This window comes from Rhinatrema bivittatum, chromosome 3 (genome assembly GCF_901001135.1).
Source record: "Rhinatrema bivittatum chromosome 3, aRhiBiv1.1, whole genome shotgun sequence".
Taxonomy (NCBI): Eukaryota; Metazoa; Chordata; class Amphibia; order Gymnophiona; family Rhinatrematidae; genus Rhinatrema; species Rhinatrema bivittatum.
The window spans coordinates 139301291-139316356 of record NC_042617.1 but is presented as its reverse complement, the minus strand read 5'-3'; the positions used below and the strand labels follow the sequence as shown (position 1 = coordinate 139316356).

Here is a 15066-nt window from a genome sequence, read left to right as displayed (position 1 = left end):
GGACAGGGAGTCCTGACATGGTAGAAGGTTTGGCTAGTCTATCCTGAGGAGGCTGTTTGAAGTGTAGAACCTAACTCTATACCTCCTAGGGCCTCTTAGTTTGGTTCCAAGCAACCCCTATATTTAAAATAAAAAATGCAAAAATAGCCTCTTGCCACCAAAAACAATTTTCTGCCTGTTGCCACGGTTTTGAGGTTTTCGCCTTTTTCATTTGGGGCAGTCTGCAGCTAGGGATTCCCATGTGTAAGGACTGCCATCCTACTTGTCCTTGGAGGAAACAAGGTTGCATATCTGTAGCAATGTTCTCCATGAACAGCAGGATATCAGTCCTCCCAAAAGTCACCCATCTCCCTTTGGAGTTAATTCTAAGCTAAATTATGGACTGAAGGGGCCTTACATGGATGTTTATCATACTACACATGCCCAGTAGGGCATGCTCAGTTTCTAGAAACTTTGAAGTCAAACTTCTGTGCCAAGCTCCATCTGATATCATCACCCATATGCAAGGATTGACATCCTGCTGTCCTCTGAGAATACCTATTACAGGTAAGCAACACTGCTTTGAGCTCTTATTCACCATTAACCTGTTGCTTGCTCTCTTCGTGATCTATTACCTACCCTCCTCAGTATTCTTGCACTAAGCTATCCACCTTATATTTTTGTGCTTGCTTTTTTCTAATACCTTTTTTTCTAGAAAGGTCTTCCAACATCTAAGAAACTCTATCCTTGGTCTTCTGATCCAAGCTAAAAACTCACTTCATACTTGCCTATTCTTGCTCTTAATTGCCTCAATTATTGCTTTGTCATTGTTTTCTATATTTTGTGCTGTTTTGATAACTGTGTTGTTGAAAAGGGTGGGGTACAATATAAAAATTGAAAATATTGTAACATGGCAATTCATAGCAAAAATAGGAAAACTAAACACTGTTTTGCTGGCCAGATTTTGATAAATAAAAAAACAATAAAAGCATCTACTCTTTCTCATTATGGAAGCTAAGCAGGATTGGTCCTGGTTAGTTATTGGGATTGGAGACCACACGGGTATACCAGGAGCTGTTACTGTTTGGGATTATGCTGGGTACTTGTGACCTGAATTGGTCACTGTCAGAGAGACTATGATAGACCTTTAATTTGACTCAGTATGGCATTTCTTATGTTCTTAAAGGCAGATTCCAGATAAGCCAACAATAAGTTATTTATAGCTTGACAACATTTTTTTTTAGTACTTCCCCTTTAAGGCACAATCTTATGTTTGCTTTGTAACTTTTCCATAATATAGAAAAAGTTCCATAAGATCCCAGTGTCTGAAAAAAGGATAATATAGAGGCCTAACCATTTGCTTAAGTTAACCTAAGGAAATCATTTGGCAAGTTTTATCTCTTATTCACACTAAATTACAGTTTGTATTCTTATATATGTTTTGCCATGATGTAATTTACTTTTATGCATTTGGAAGGATATGAATCTGTTTCTTTAGCTAAGTACATCAAGTGACAATAATCCATCTAATGTCTTCCTAATGTACCATTCTACTTAAGCTTGAATATAACTGTTCCCATTAGGACTGTGTATTCGCCTGTTCCAGTGCTGAGAGATCTGACTCAAAATTCTGTTGTCAGGTAAGCTTATATTGTGAAATGCTTGCTGGTTGATAGTAACATAGTAGATGACAGCAGAGAAAAAGGCCATTTGTACTATCCATTTTGCCCAGTTATTCCTGTATTCTTGTATTTTGCTGTATTCCTCTTTAGTTCTCTAGCATTCTGGGTAAATGAACATAGACGTACCTGTGCATAATCCACCATCATCCCCATCCCATGCCTTACTACCAAACTTTGTATCTAGACTGTTGCCTGAATATCTGGTTATCTAAGTCCCCGTGGCATTACTGGACTGTATCTGGTCACCACCAAGCTTTCTATACCAAATTTTTGGGGAGTTGTTGCCTACTAATATTAGTGTGGCTATTCGATGGCCTATGGTGTTATTAGATAGTGTTTTATCTTTCCTTGATGTACAATACCCAGCCACTGCCAGTACCCAGTTGATTTCTGTTGGGTTATCAGCCCTTTGAAACCTTTTGATCCTCCCCCTCCTTCTGCTTCTGCTTTTGTGAAAGAGAAGAGTGGATGGTTGGCAATACTGCAGTCTCACAACCCTGTCCTATATATCTGCCCAAAGAGGGCTTGAATTTTTCACAATAGCCGTTTCTACCACTTCTATTGGTAGGTTATTCCAAACATCTTTCCTTTCTTGGTAAAGTAGTATTTTTTCATGTTTCCTCTCAACCTTCCTCCCTCCAGCCTTATATCATAACCCCTTATCCTTGAAATTTTTTTTTTTTTTATGGAAACATTTTCCTTCCTGTGATTCTCTGAACCCTTTCAACTTTGTTTCTGTCCAATCCTTTCTTTCTCTTCTTTCTTTCAGCAAGTACATTTTGAGTGTTTCAAACCTTTTTTTGTAGGGTCTCTGTAGCAATCCGTGAATCATTTTCGTAATCCTTGTCTGAACCACTTTTAAACTCTTGATGTTTTTACTTGTCCTCCAGAACTGAACACAGTACTCAAGATAGGGGTCTCACTAATGACTTATACAAAGTCATTATTACCTTCTTTTTCTGCTGATGTACTTATGCAACCAAGGATACCATTAGCTTTCCTTATTCTTTATTATTTTGACTGGCTTACCAGGTCATCTAGATTTTCTAAAAATCTTTTGATACTGTTACCTGTTTTTATGTTTTTTTATACTTTTATATCCTTTGCATGCTGTGTGTATCTTGCATGCCAGTTTGGGCAGTCCTTTTGGACTGAAAAAGTGCTAAATAAAATTTAAAAAAAATGGTTTCCAGTTTTTGTCCTACTAAATAAGTGCATTTCTGTGCCCCCTAATGTACGATTTTACAATTTTAGCCCTGAAACTCATTTTCAAAATCCTTGACTATTGTTTCCAGACTGTTGCCCACTATGGTCTGTAGTCTGATTGAAGTGCACTGTAGATTGCTTTAAACATCTCACATAAGCAGATGCTGCAGACAGGGGTGGCTCAAGGTAATCTGCTGCCTGAGGTGAGGGATGAGATGGCGCTATCCCTCCCCCTTCAACATACAGTGCAGATCAAATCACTGAGAGGGCTGGAATGAGATGTGGGGGGCGGGGAGGGAGTGTACCCTTGGAAATTTGCTGAGGAGACCCTAGGAGTTGTAACCCTTTTGGTTTTTTGAAACGCTAGGAAGGGGGAAGAATGGATCAGGGTTCTCAGAGGAGTAGCAAATAGAGTTTGGCAATAATATTTCTAGGAAGCTGGAAACCCTGCCATACTCTCAGGAACCCTACCACCTGCCTCCCACTCTTCTCCAAATCAACCAAACAACCCACACAAATATAGTCTTATTATCTTTAATTAAGAAATATTTTTAAATATTTTTGAGATTTTTAATCACACCTCAGTGTCCCATAATTTAAATTTTTTTTAAATATTTAACAAGTGTTAGGTGTTCAAAGGTATACGTGGGACGTACAAGAAGGGTTATTAAAACCCGGTTGATGGAGCATAGATCGCGCATTAACAATGGAGTTTTGTCTGCGCCATTGGTTAATCATTGTGCTGAGCATGGTTACAGTTTTGATGATTTAAAATGGACTATAATCGAACAGGTTACTATGAAATCTACATGGGACGATTTGAGCACAATTCTGAATCGAAGAGAACAGTACTGGATTTTTAAATTAAAAACTGAGGCACCTACAGGATTGAACGATTTGATTGATTGGTCATCCCTCCTATGAGCGGGTTCCAGGAAGGAGGAGTTCTTTTGACATCTAGCCATGTGCACAATCACGTGATGGTTGTCCCTTTAAATCAGGGACGCCGACAAGGAAGAGCAGGTTCGCCATCTTTTTGAAGATGGAAATGGAGTGAGCAGCGTCTAGGCGAGCTCGTCATGGACTTGAAAAGGTTACACTATTAAATTACTTTGGACACAATTTGAGTGGCTTCTCCTGAAGAAGATTTGTCGAAACTGGGCCTTGTTGGGGCAAGTGCCACTGAAAAGATCCGTTTCAAGGACTTTGAGTGCAATACAAATGCAAGCTAAGTAACGTTCTGTTTTTCAAACGATTGGCGACCTGAATTCCTTGTTGCATACACAGTGTTTCATACATGTTTTTCCTAACCATTTTCAACAAATTATAAAAATTGACTGGGTCAACAATAAGATAGAATATGAAAATAGGTTAGGTGAAACTAATTTTAAAATACAAACAAACGTTTTTTCTAAAAAATTATTTGAAAAGATTGAAGTGGTGGAAGGTGGTGCTCATGATTATACCATAAAAATTGAGCTAGACACCAAGGTTTGGTGTTCTGGAAATTATATGAAGCATCACCTACACTTGTTAAATATTTAAAAAAATTTTAAATTATGGGACACTGAGGTGTGATTAAAAATTTCAAAAATATTTAAAAATATTTCTTAAAGATAATAAGACTATATTTGTGTGGGTTGTTTGGTTGATTTGGTATATGGGTTACCCCCACATTTTGTGGATGGATAGTGGTAGATCCCACTCTTCTCCAGCATCTGTCCCCTGGGGAAGTAGGATAATGATGAAGGTCTGTTTGTAGTGCACCCTCTACCACTTACATACCTTCATCATACAATCTTGCTTCTTCTCTTCTTCCTTCCTCTTCCCCTAACTTTCTCTCCCCGCTTCCACTTCACTAACACCCTCTTTCCTTTTCTCTTTTCTTCCCTCCCCTCATTCACTCTTTCCCACACTCACCCCCTCCCCTCTCCCACTCACTTCCCCTTTCCTCCCTCCCACACTCACCCCCTCTCCCCTTCCCCTTTCCTTCCTTGATCTTTCATCTCCTCCCCTTTCCTCCCCCTCTCCTCCCACTTACAACTCTTCTTCTTTCTTTCCTTCCTTCGTTCCTCTTTCACTTACCCCCTTCCCGCTCACCCATTCTTCTTCCTCCTGCTAGTAGCTTTCCATGCAGTGGCTCAAAATTGTTCTCATGCCTGCAGGGAAGGTGAACATCGCCTGCACTTAATAAAAGGTACAATTGCGCAGGTTGTCCTCCTTCCTCTGAGGGTGGGAACTCTGCCATGCAAGTCATCTTCCTTCTGGCGGGGTGAGGGAACCCCTGCTAGGACATGATTAGAATGTGCCGTCGTGCCGGTCATCTTTCCACCAGTGAAATGTAGGAACCCCACCAGCATATCATCAAACTGTGCTTCTACACTGGTTTTCTTCTTCCTGGTGGGGTGTGGAAAGCCTATTAGCGCATCATCAAACTGCACTGCTGCATGGGTCTTTTTTCTTACTGTCTGGCTGGAAAATGCTGCAGGGGTATTTTAGTAGGCACTTATTGCCACCCCAAAAATTTTGCTGCCTGAGGCACCTGCATCACCCTGCCTATTAATAGAACTGCACCTGGCTGAAGATAAACTTTGTTGCATAATTCCAGCCCTTGATGTGCAAAGCGATAAAGCACAATCATACATAGGGTTCTTCTTATAACCATGCAGGCAATTTGTCGTCATAGTAATATTATTGAGGCTCTATTTTGGGAATCTGTAGCAAAGGGCTGCTATCTTGCTCTAAGGTCGATGTAATAAGATGTGCTCAATAGAGCACACAGTTTTACCAGCCATGACACATAGGTGACATCATCCGACAACACCAAATGAACCCATCTGTCTAGTTCAGTAAGGTTTTACTATTGAGCACACGCGGGTGTCCCCCCTCAACTGAAGTCTCTGGTAGAGTCTCACAGCAGGAAACAGGCTATTGGTGGGCACTCCTGGATGGAGAAGATCATTAATGGCACTTCCGCTGGTCATTATATGAATTGTTCAACAACACAGCAAGATGTTCTGCGGCAGCCAGAGCACACTGAATGGCCTGGTTCAGAACCAGCAACTTGCATGAGAACGTTATTGTTAAGTTGCTCTTTAATCTGGGCAACTGTTTCCCTAACCTTATCCCTGAAAAGACTGTCACCCAACCACCAGTCTTTTCAGGGATAAACAGTTGCCCAGATTAAGGAGCAACATGCAGTCATTCAGCCCTTATCAACGGAAGCCAAACATCCATCCTACTCTATATATGGTCCTCATGACCTGCCTCAACATGAAAATTCTCCAGAAGACCTCCATGCTCACTGGAATCAACTTCTTCAGCGCTTGTCACTCTGTGAAGGGTACAGTGGAAATGAAAATGCCTCTCCTTCAGTGGCTAAATCCAAAGATCCTGAAGATAGATTCTCTTCTTTAAATTCTGCCTCATCAGGTAACACTAGCAATGGATGCGTCCACAAGGAGGTGGGACACACATGCAGGTTCTTTCCAAAATCAAGATATCTGGTCAATGATGGAATATCTGTTTCAAATCATCCTCTTGGAACTATGAGTCATCCGACATGCATTGAGTTATCTCTTGTCGCCCCGAAAGGAAAGAGAGTTCTGAACTTAACAAGCAATCAATTAGTAATTTATTACATGAACAAATAAGGGGACACAGGGTATTGGAACCCCTGCCAAGAATCTCTGAAAATTTGGGAGTGGGCTCTAAGTCGCAGATCCTTTCCCCAAGCAATTTTCCTTCCTGGGATCTCCAATAATACTGGTGGATCGCCTCAGCAGAGTTTTACATCCTCACAAATGGTCCCTGGACCAAAATGTGGCAGACATGCTGTTCAACGTCTGGGGTTGCCCATCAATCAACTTGCTCATGTCGGAAGACAACTAGAAAGTTGAAAAATGTTGCTCTATTCTTGCAAGTTCTGATCCATTCTGGATGCTGTTTTGCTTAAGTGGGGATGTAGATCTGTGGTATGACTTTCGTTCGCTTCCACTGGTAGCAAGAACGGGTCAGAAGGTACTCAAAACCATGCGCAAATTATCCTCATTGCTCCAGCTTGTCCCAAGCAAGTATGGTTCTCTTACCTAATCAGGTTGTCAATCCACCCACCTATTCTCCTGGAATTCGATCCGGCTCTACTAACTCATCAATGTCATTTAAATATCCCCTCCCTAAATTTGACAGGATGGATGTTGAACACCATAGTCTCATCATTGTCACTATCTAAGGAAGTTGAAAACATTGTGATTTCAGCCAGGATGCTGTCCACCAGAAGAGCATGCAGCTATTTCTTAGTAATGCATATATATTTTTCTACTGGAATGATATATTCTTTGATTGTAGTTTCTGTACTGTCCACAGTCAACTGAAATATGCACTCATCAAACAATGCCTTGCTCAATCTCGCACAACCTACAGAGACATCATAATTGATAATCTTATTTATATTGTTTGACATTCATTGTTTAATATCAACTGCATTTCATCTTACCACGTTCACAATAACATCTATTCACTTATAAACGAATGTTTGTGGAAGAAAGTAAAGTGCAGGGTACATTTCAGCACATTTTGTAAGTGGGACTATATCTAGTGACAGCAGAATATAGAAGTCATATTTCCTTATGTTATTCCTAAATTTACCCTTTGTTCTAAACTTCCTTTCTACTTCCTTTTCTGTAAGCTTTCTTTCCCATATCTTGCTATGAACATACTGGAATTCTTTGGACAGCTTCAGTATTTCCATAAGCAAGAATAGAGAAGGATGAAGTTTGAGGAGGTAGATGATGGTGCAATTGCTGAGAGGTACTTAATCCTGGGAGTTTGTTTATGAATAAGACATTAATATGTGTGAGGATATTATGTTAGCATTTATTTTATCTCTCAAGTTTGAATGCCCACCATTTTTATAGAACATATCTATGTTGCTGTTCTCTTTTAGTATCAAATTCAGAGATCCGCAATATCAAGAAGATTTTGTTTTCAAGGCTGTATTTTTATCAGGAGCAAAGTAAGTGATCCTCCCAAGCTATTTTATCTTAATCTTGTTTTTAATAGAAAATTCAAATAGTCACGTATACGGAACTCATGACCTTGCTTGGCACCAAACAAATGGATTCTTCCAGAGCTTGATAGGAAGGGCTAAAAGCCTTCCACTACTCATGCGATATAGTTCTCATGCTGCCAGTGGCCCAAAGTTCACGTATCCGTTCTATTCCATTTTGTTTGCTGAGACAACAGGATATATACTTGATACTGTTTAGAGAATGCTCTCTTCTCTTTTGAACCTGAAAGAGAACTTGTTCAGTCTGACTTGTGAGCAATGGAGTTGCCGTATTGAAAATAAATATCTTCCTTGAATGAAATTAAAAATTTGGACCTATAAATTCTTTGCACTCCTTTGGGGTTTGATATTGTCATATTTGAAGTGCTATCTCTGCTCTGTCTTTTGTGGATTTTGGATATCTCTGGCTGATTTATTGTCATATTTCTTCTTTGTGTATATTTTAACTTTATATATGCTTTAATCTTGTAATCCGCTTTGAATTTTTGTGATGTGTGGCTAATACATTTTAATAAATTCAAATTCTCCTACAAAGGTCTAGAGACTGAAGAATCATGTCCAGGTGTACCAGATGATGGGTCCTTGATGTTATAGCCCTTTTCAAAGAAAATTCAACCATTATGCTCTGGTGTGGTAACTGAAGTTTACCGAATCCTTCAGCTGCCTGAATGCAATACCTCATGTTTACCCTCTTACCAACTGGAAGGACAATAATTTTGGTTTCCCATATTACTTCCATAAATTCTGGAAGAGAGAATGGACAGGCACTGAAACCAATGAAGTGCCATGTCCTCACTCTCAACCTGCAACTCAAAGGGGAAGGACTTAGCTATGCTCTGGATAAAGTCAGGGAAAAGTCTTCAAGTATGGACCTATTCCCATCCAGTGGTAGAGAGGTCTCTGATGGGAAATCAGGAGAGTATCCCTCTTTGGAATAGTACTTCTCTGACCTCTCTGATTCAGCATGGAACTCAATGTTAAAGGTGCCATACCGGACTTTTAGATAGTGGTGCAGTGTTGTCTAAACCTGTGAAGCAGAGTTCACTTTGAAAAGCGATCGCTTTGGACAGTGCAGAATCTTCTACACTTTGTTCTCAAAACTGGTGTTAAAAAGATTCATTGATACTTTGAAGCTTCTGCTTAATGCAGATTGTGCTCCAGTGTTCAGAGCCCTTGTGTAAGCTTGAGTTAGGAGAGTGAAATGTTTCTCCACTTCTGGGCCTATCCTCTGAACAAGGAGCCAAAGCACTTGTGGTCCCTTTGGTGTGGCCTGGCCACCAGCATTTGGTTCAAATCTGTGAACCTTCTATGCTAGATTCAATCAGCTGGACTTTTGTTTTCCAAGAAAACCTGACATTTTAGGCTCAAACCACTCATGTGACATCCTTTCACAGATGTCACAGCTTTAGTAATTGTGGCCTTGCTCCAGTCACTTATAACAAACCTCCTGAAAGTCAATGATCAACATCCTCTATTTGCACTAAGGAAAGATTCTGAAGTGGCAGTCTGCTACTTGGACATGGTGAGGAAAACAGATGACATAAAATCAAACAAAGAAATGTTCTTCTAAAATAGCCTGAAGAGAAGCAAAAAATTTGACTGGATGACCATGTGGCAACAGATGCATCAAGTAAAAACCCAGGTCAGCTCAGCAGGGATTTCAAAAGACAAATATATATTAGAAAGTGCTAAAAATCCAATGAGGTGAAAAAATTAGCGCTGTTCAGTCTGACTTGTGAGACTTGTGAGCAATGGAGTTGCCGTATTGAAAATAAATATCTTCCTTGAATGAAATTAAAAATTCGGACCTATAAATTCTTTGCACTCCTTTGGGGTTTAATAAATCAGCCAGAACCATAATAGTAGATGTCAGAAAAATGACATCAAATCATTCAGTAGATGACAGAAATTGCAAACTGGGCATATAGCTAACTACCATCACTGATCTTTTAAATTAGAATTGTATGTGACCAGGCAACTCTTGATTATAGGCCTGACAAAAGAAAATGTTTTCAAGGTTTTTCTGAAAGTTTTTTAATACTCCAGAGTGTCATAATTTTATTGTAACTGTTTTATTGTAACTGCAATTTTTTCTTTTTCTTTTAGCACTTGTTAATGTTCTTATTATTATTTTCTTGTTGTCACACCTTGTTAATTGTAAACCGGCATGATGCGATTCCCATCGCGAATGCTGGTATAGAAAAAACTCAAATAAATAATATTAATCCCTCATTGCATCCTATCAAATCTACATGGTGCAGTACTTGCACACCATCCTGGAAAAGCTCCTGGGATTCACACTTTATTCTTATAGAAAACAAGAGGAATTCCATCACCTAATGTGGACCAGTGAGGAGTGCGAGAAGCATCTGGTTCGCATGACCTATGAAGTTTTTAAAACAGCATCAAGAAGCTCTGCCATAGATGTTGATGCCCAGAGAATCTCATGGTTGCAGGCCTCAAGCCCTTTGAGGATGTGCAGCTGTGCTAATGGAGGAACTCTAAAAGATCACCATTCTGTTCTTCAATCCATTTCAGACTCTGTCTACCCTACATATCTTGGAGATGATTTATCTAGTGGGCAGATTTCTAAAAAAAAAAAAAAAAAAATGTTTCCCAGGCTCTACTCACCCCAGACAGCAGGGTTCAAGGCTTTGCTATCAAGACCAGAAGTGCTCTAAGCCAACAAATCAAAACCAATCTCTGTTCTGGAAGTCCTCCCTATAGAGAGAAGACTTTTTTTTTTTTGTAAACTATTGGCCTGTTTTAATATTGGATAGCAGAGTGGTCTTTATTGTAAAGGAATCTTACAAATATCACCTATTAGGAATCCTTCTATATCACTTTGATACTATCAATGCAACTCCATCATTGCTCTCTGCTTCAATGGCAGTGGGGAAAGGGGAATAGGATTCAGACAGCAACCAATGAGGGCCCTGACTTTTACAGTTTGGGGAACAAATAAACATGGGGATAACTTGCTACCCTTAATCACTAAGCCTGATACTTTTTATGCAGCTCCAGCATTGCTCTCTGCTTCCACGGCAAAGGTTAAGGGAAATTGGATTCAAATAGCATGCGAAGGCCCTGACTTTTACAGTCTGGGAAACTGATAAGCATGAGGGTGTAGCCTGCACAGTGCAGCAGATATTGGCATAAGCTTAAGCTTGCTGGGCAGACTGGGTGGATCATTTGGTCCTTTTCTGCCATCATTTCTATGTTTACCCAATCAAAGGTACACTGAAGCTCACTCTACGACAGAATCTGCTCAGGTTGGAAATCTCTTCCTTCTTGCAGGCCAAAGCCGTCATACCAAGTTCCTGTCTAGGGCAGGCAATGTTGGAATTCTAAATTAACTAGTCAATTGTCTAGTCAATATTTTTTATAGGCTACAAGTTCATAATGGTGAATAGTTCATGCATAGTCTGGATTGCAAGAGAGCTATCATCTTGTACTGGAATGGACCACAGTCCATAGGTTCAAAAGAAGTTGTGTGGACCTTCTGACATGTCTGGGATTGCAGTAACCAGAAACCATTTCTGATTGGATAGCAAATTATATCAGTATATGTTATACCTAGGCTTGTCTGATTCTAAAAGGGCATGTCATTGCTTATAATGATAGAGCCATGGCAATGTCATAATACATCTAAGATCGGTCTCCATGGAGTAGATTTGTAAGTCCATGATGTAGAGTTAATTCACATATTTACGTCCCATTACTGTTTGAATATGGACTCCTAATATAATAATAGGTTTGATTAGTCTGTTCTGTAGGGTCAGTTCTAATGACGCTAGAGAACTCCATCCTTCCTTAGTACTCCTTTATTATTTTGCTACCTTCTTTCTAATAAAATATAAATAAAGTAAAAATAGAAAAGGATTTTGCTTTCCCTGCCCATTGTGGGTCTAATTGATTGTGTTTTTCTGCATTTTTGTTGAAGATAACCCTTAGGGATTCCGCCATACATGACTCATCATCCTGTTTATCCTTGGAGAAAGTAAATTTGCTTACCTTTAGCAAGTGTTCTCTGAGGAACAGCAAGATGATATTTCTTTCTGGACACAGCCTCCTGTAAGATGGGTTTGGACTGTTTGTTTTTCACACATTCTTTGAAAAGTAGAACCCATTTTATAATTTCAGGTTATCATCCATGTTTTGAAAGAATAATAATTTAAAAGGGTTTGTCTCATCTAAATATTTCTCACCCATTGGTGGTGGTGGTTTTTATTTTTTGCTGAAGACGACCACAAAGGAATCCCATTAGTGTGACACTGTGAGTTGCTTGTCTTCAGGAAAGGCAGAGTTTCTTACTTGTGACATTTGCTGTCTGAAGACAGCAAGTTATAACTCACTCAGATCCTCCCTTCTCCCCTTTAGAACTCCCTCCTTCCCCCTTCCCTCCCTCCAAATAGTCCAAGCTATTATATGAGCTGTAGCAGCAGCATAGGAACTACCATGCATGAGCAGTGAAAGTTTTTATGCCTCTGGAAGAACCCATCTGTTCGATGCCAGGTGCAGTCACATGACTCATGTGTGATTCATAAACTGCTGTCTTCAGAGAACACCCGTACAGGTAAGCAGCTTTACTTTCTAAGGATAATGATTTGATTTTTTTTTTTAACCATATTATTCAGAAAACCTGCACCAACACTGAAGCCAGGTGACTGGGAAAAATCAAATGATAACAGATCCTGGAGGCCACAGGTTGGCTTCAATCCAAAGAGAAGGCAGGTTCACTTAGATCCTTCAGCATTCAGAACTTTGGGGTAAGTAGCACACAGAGTTTTTACAGTCATGAAACCCCATTCGTTAAATGCTACTGAAAGAGCTATGTTGTCAGAACTGGGAAATGTGTTTACAAATATCTTGTAATTTTCTTTAAAGATCCATTTTCTTGGTAGTTATTTTTCTGCAAGGAAATGCACAGTCCTTTTAAGGTGTTGCTTCTTTAAGGAAATATTTAAAGTTGCATCATGAACCATTTAGCCTTGCCAGGTAAGTGTTTATTTTTATTATTTCTCTACTTTGGTTTTGTATGCTCCTTCTTATTTTTGTACACTAATTGTATGCAGAAGTTTATGTATCTATAATGCCACTTTTTGGTAATTAGCCTGTGGTAGAGCTTTTATCTGTGTTCTTACAGCTTATGAAACAGCTATCTTGGATACAACTTTAATTAATGTTTTCTTATGTTTACCATAGGCTTCTGGTTGAAATAGCGGCACCACATACATCTCAGTAGGCTTTTTCTTGAATGCATGTGTGATCTATTCCTTAAAAAAAAATCTCTATTGAGGTGTTTGTGGTAGTGTCAGCAATCCGACCACCACAAACCATAAAAAAAATATAGTAAAGAATATAAATAGACACTAAGCAAATGACTGTTGTATGCAAGATACCTATTAACACAGTCAACGACAGAAAATAGTGTAATAGGATTCTGCTCTCTTAATTTTTTTTTCATTTTATGCTGAGTGTTTATGCTTCAGTATGTTTAAGTCACACACAGTGAAGTGATGAGACCATAGCGTGTTTTGTTTTGCATACGAAGGCTTGTGGTATTAGAATTGCAATTCAAGGTTCATATTTTCCTCAAGGAAAAATATCCTGAACTCCTTTTACTCTAGGTTGTGAAGCGTATACTTCACTTAACTATTCTCTGGTTCTCTAATTTTTTTTTAATTGTGTAGTTAATTTCCCTTCAGAAGTCCTGCTCTTCAAATGGACACTTGACCCCATTGTGATACAGGTCCAAGCATACTTGGCATAATGTGTCATTTTTCTGACCTTTTGCTACAGGTTGAGTCTTCTGAAACCAATGAACTACAGTAAAAGCAAAAACGCCTACAGAAAGAGGATTTAAAAAAATGTTTCCTCTTCAGCCAGTCAGACCAGTCCAAACACATGCGTTTATGCTTCCCTACCAGTAGATGGAGACTGAGAACAACAGGTTTGCTGATATCCCCCTGTATAGAGTCCATGCTGACCTTAGCTTTCCAGGACTCTGTCTTCACCAGATGGTAGGCAAGCATCCCATGCTGTGATCTGAAGCCAGGCCTAGGTCACATGAAAAGAAATTAGAATGGCTCTCCTGGGATTACAGGCTTGATTGTCCATGATTGAGCTAAGCAGTCTTCATGCTTCCAGGAAGCATTGAGGTGCACCTGACCAGGAGTTGGCTAATTGGGGGATTTCTTCTGCCCTCTCTTCTGCAACCCACATCCTTCCTCTATCTCCCCTCCCTACTTTCCTTCCTTCTTCCTCTCTTATCATTTGGGCTGCTTCCCTCTCCTCCTGAGCAGACTTATTCAGGTTTTGGAAAATAAAAAGCTAAGAGACCAAGGCTTTGGGAAAGAGACTGTCAAGCAGCCACTTGGAGGTTGCAGTGCAGTGATGGTCGCTACAGAGTTGCAGGGGAGGCAGGCACACTGTGAGTACCTCTCATGGTGAGGTGGGAGGGGACAAACAGTGGGGGCTTATCAAGCATGGTGGCTACTATGGTGCATGCAGGGTTTTCCACACCAGGAGTGGTATTGTGTCCCTGCATTGCTGGGAGAAGAGGGAAGAAGCCAAATGTCGGGACCCTGTAGCTCAGAGGGATCCCTCTGCAGTGGGGCCAACCTCTAAGGGAGTTCCCACTGTTGTGCTGTCTGTAGGAATGGTGGTCATCTTAAGATTGCGTAATCCATCGGGGATGCTGAAATGGGGCCTCCTGTGCTAATGCCTGTAGTCCAGGTATAAGACCGTGTTCTGTGGTCTCAGGGCTCACATAGCTCGAGGCAGTTCACAATGCAACATACACAATTTAAAATAATATAAAATCCAAGCAAAAATCAAAACCATCACTGCAAAACTACTCGAGTCCAGCAAGCTCTTACTCAGGGAATGCCAACTGAAATAAAAATGTTTTTAAAATTTTCTTAAAAGATTTAGTAGATGACATTGTCTTCAAATCCTCAGGCAGAGAATTCCAGACATAAGGCTCTGCAACAGAAAATATTTGTTCATGGGACTCAGAGAACCAAATTACTCACACCAATAGAATATCTAATAGTCCTTGCTGGGATGAACATGATTTATGTGAAAAGGTTGTAGTCATGTAACGTTGCGTAAATACAAGGTTAACGG

At 39.9% G+C, this 15066-nt stretch overlaps 1 protein-coding gene across 1 annotated transcript in view; it reads left to right on the top strand.

The window, feature by feature from the left end:
• Nucleotides 1-15066, top strand: part of XRN2 (5'-3' exoribonuclease 2) — a 283450-nt gene that overhangs the window by 215442 nt on the left and 52942 nt on the right. The window contains exons 24-26 of the mRNA XM_029593758.1: nt 1563-1619; nt 7813-7881; nt 12573-12704. Of these exons, the coding sequence (XP_029449618.1) occupies nt 1563-1619; nt 7813-7881; nt 12573-12704 (258 nt within the window). The remainder of the gene's footprint in view (nt 1-1562; nt 1620-7812; nt 7882-12572; nt 12705-15066) is intronic.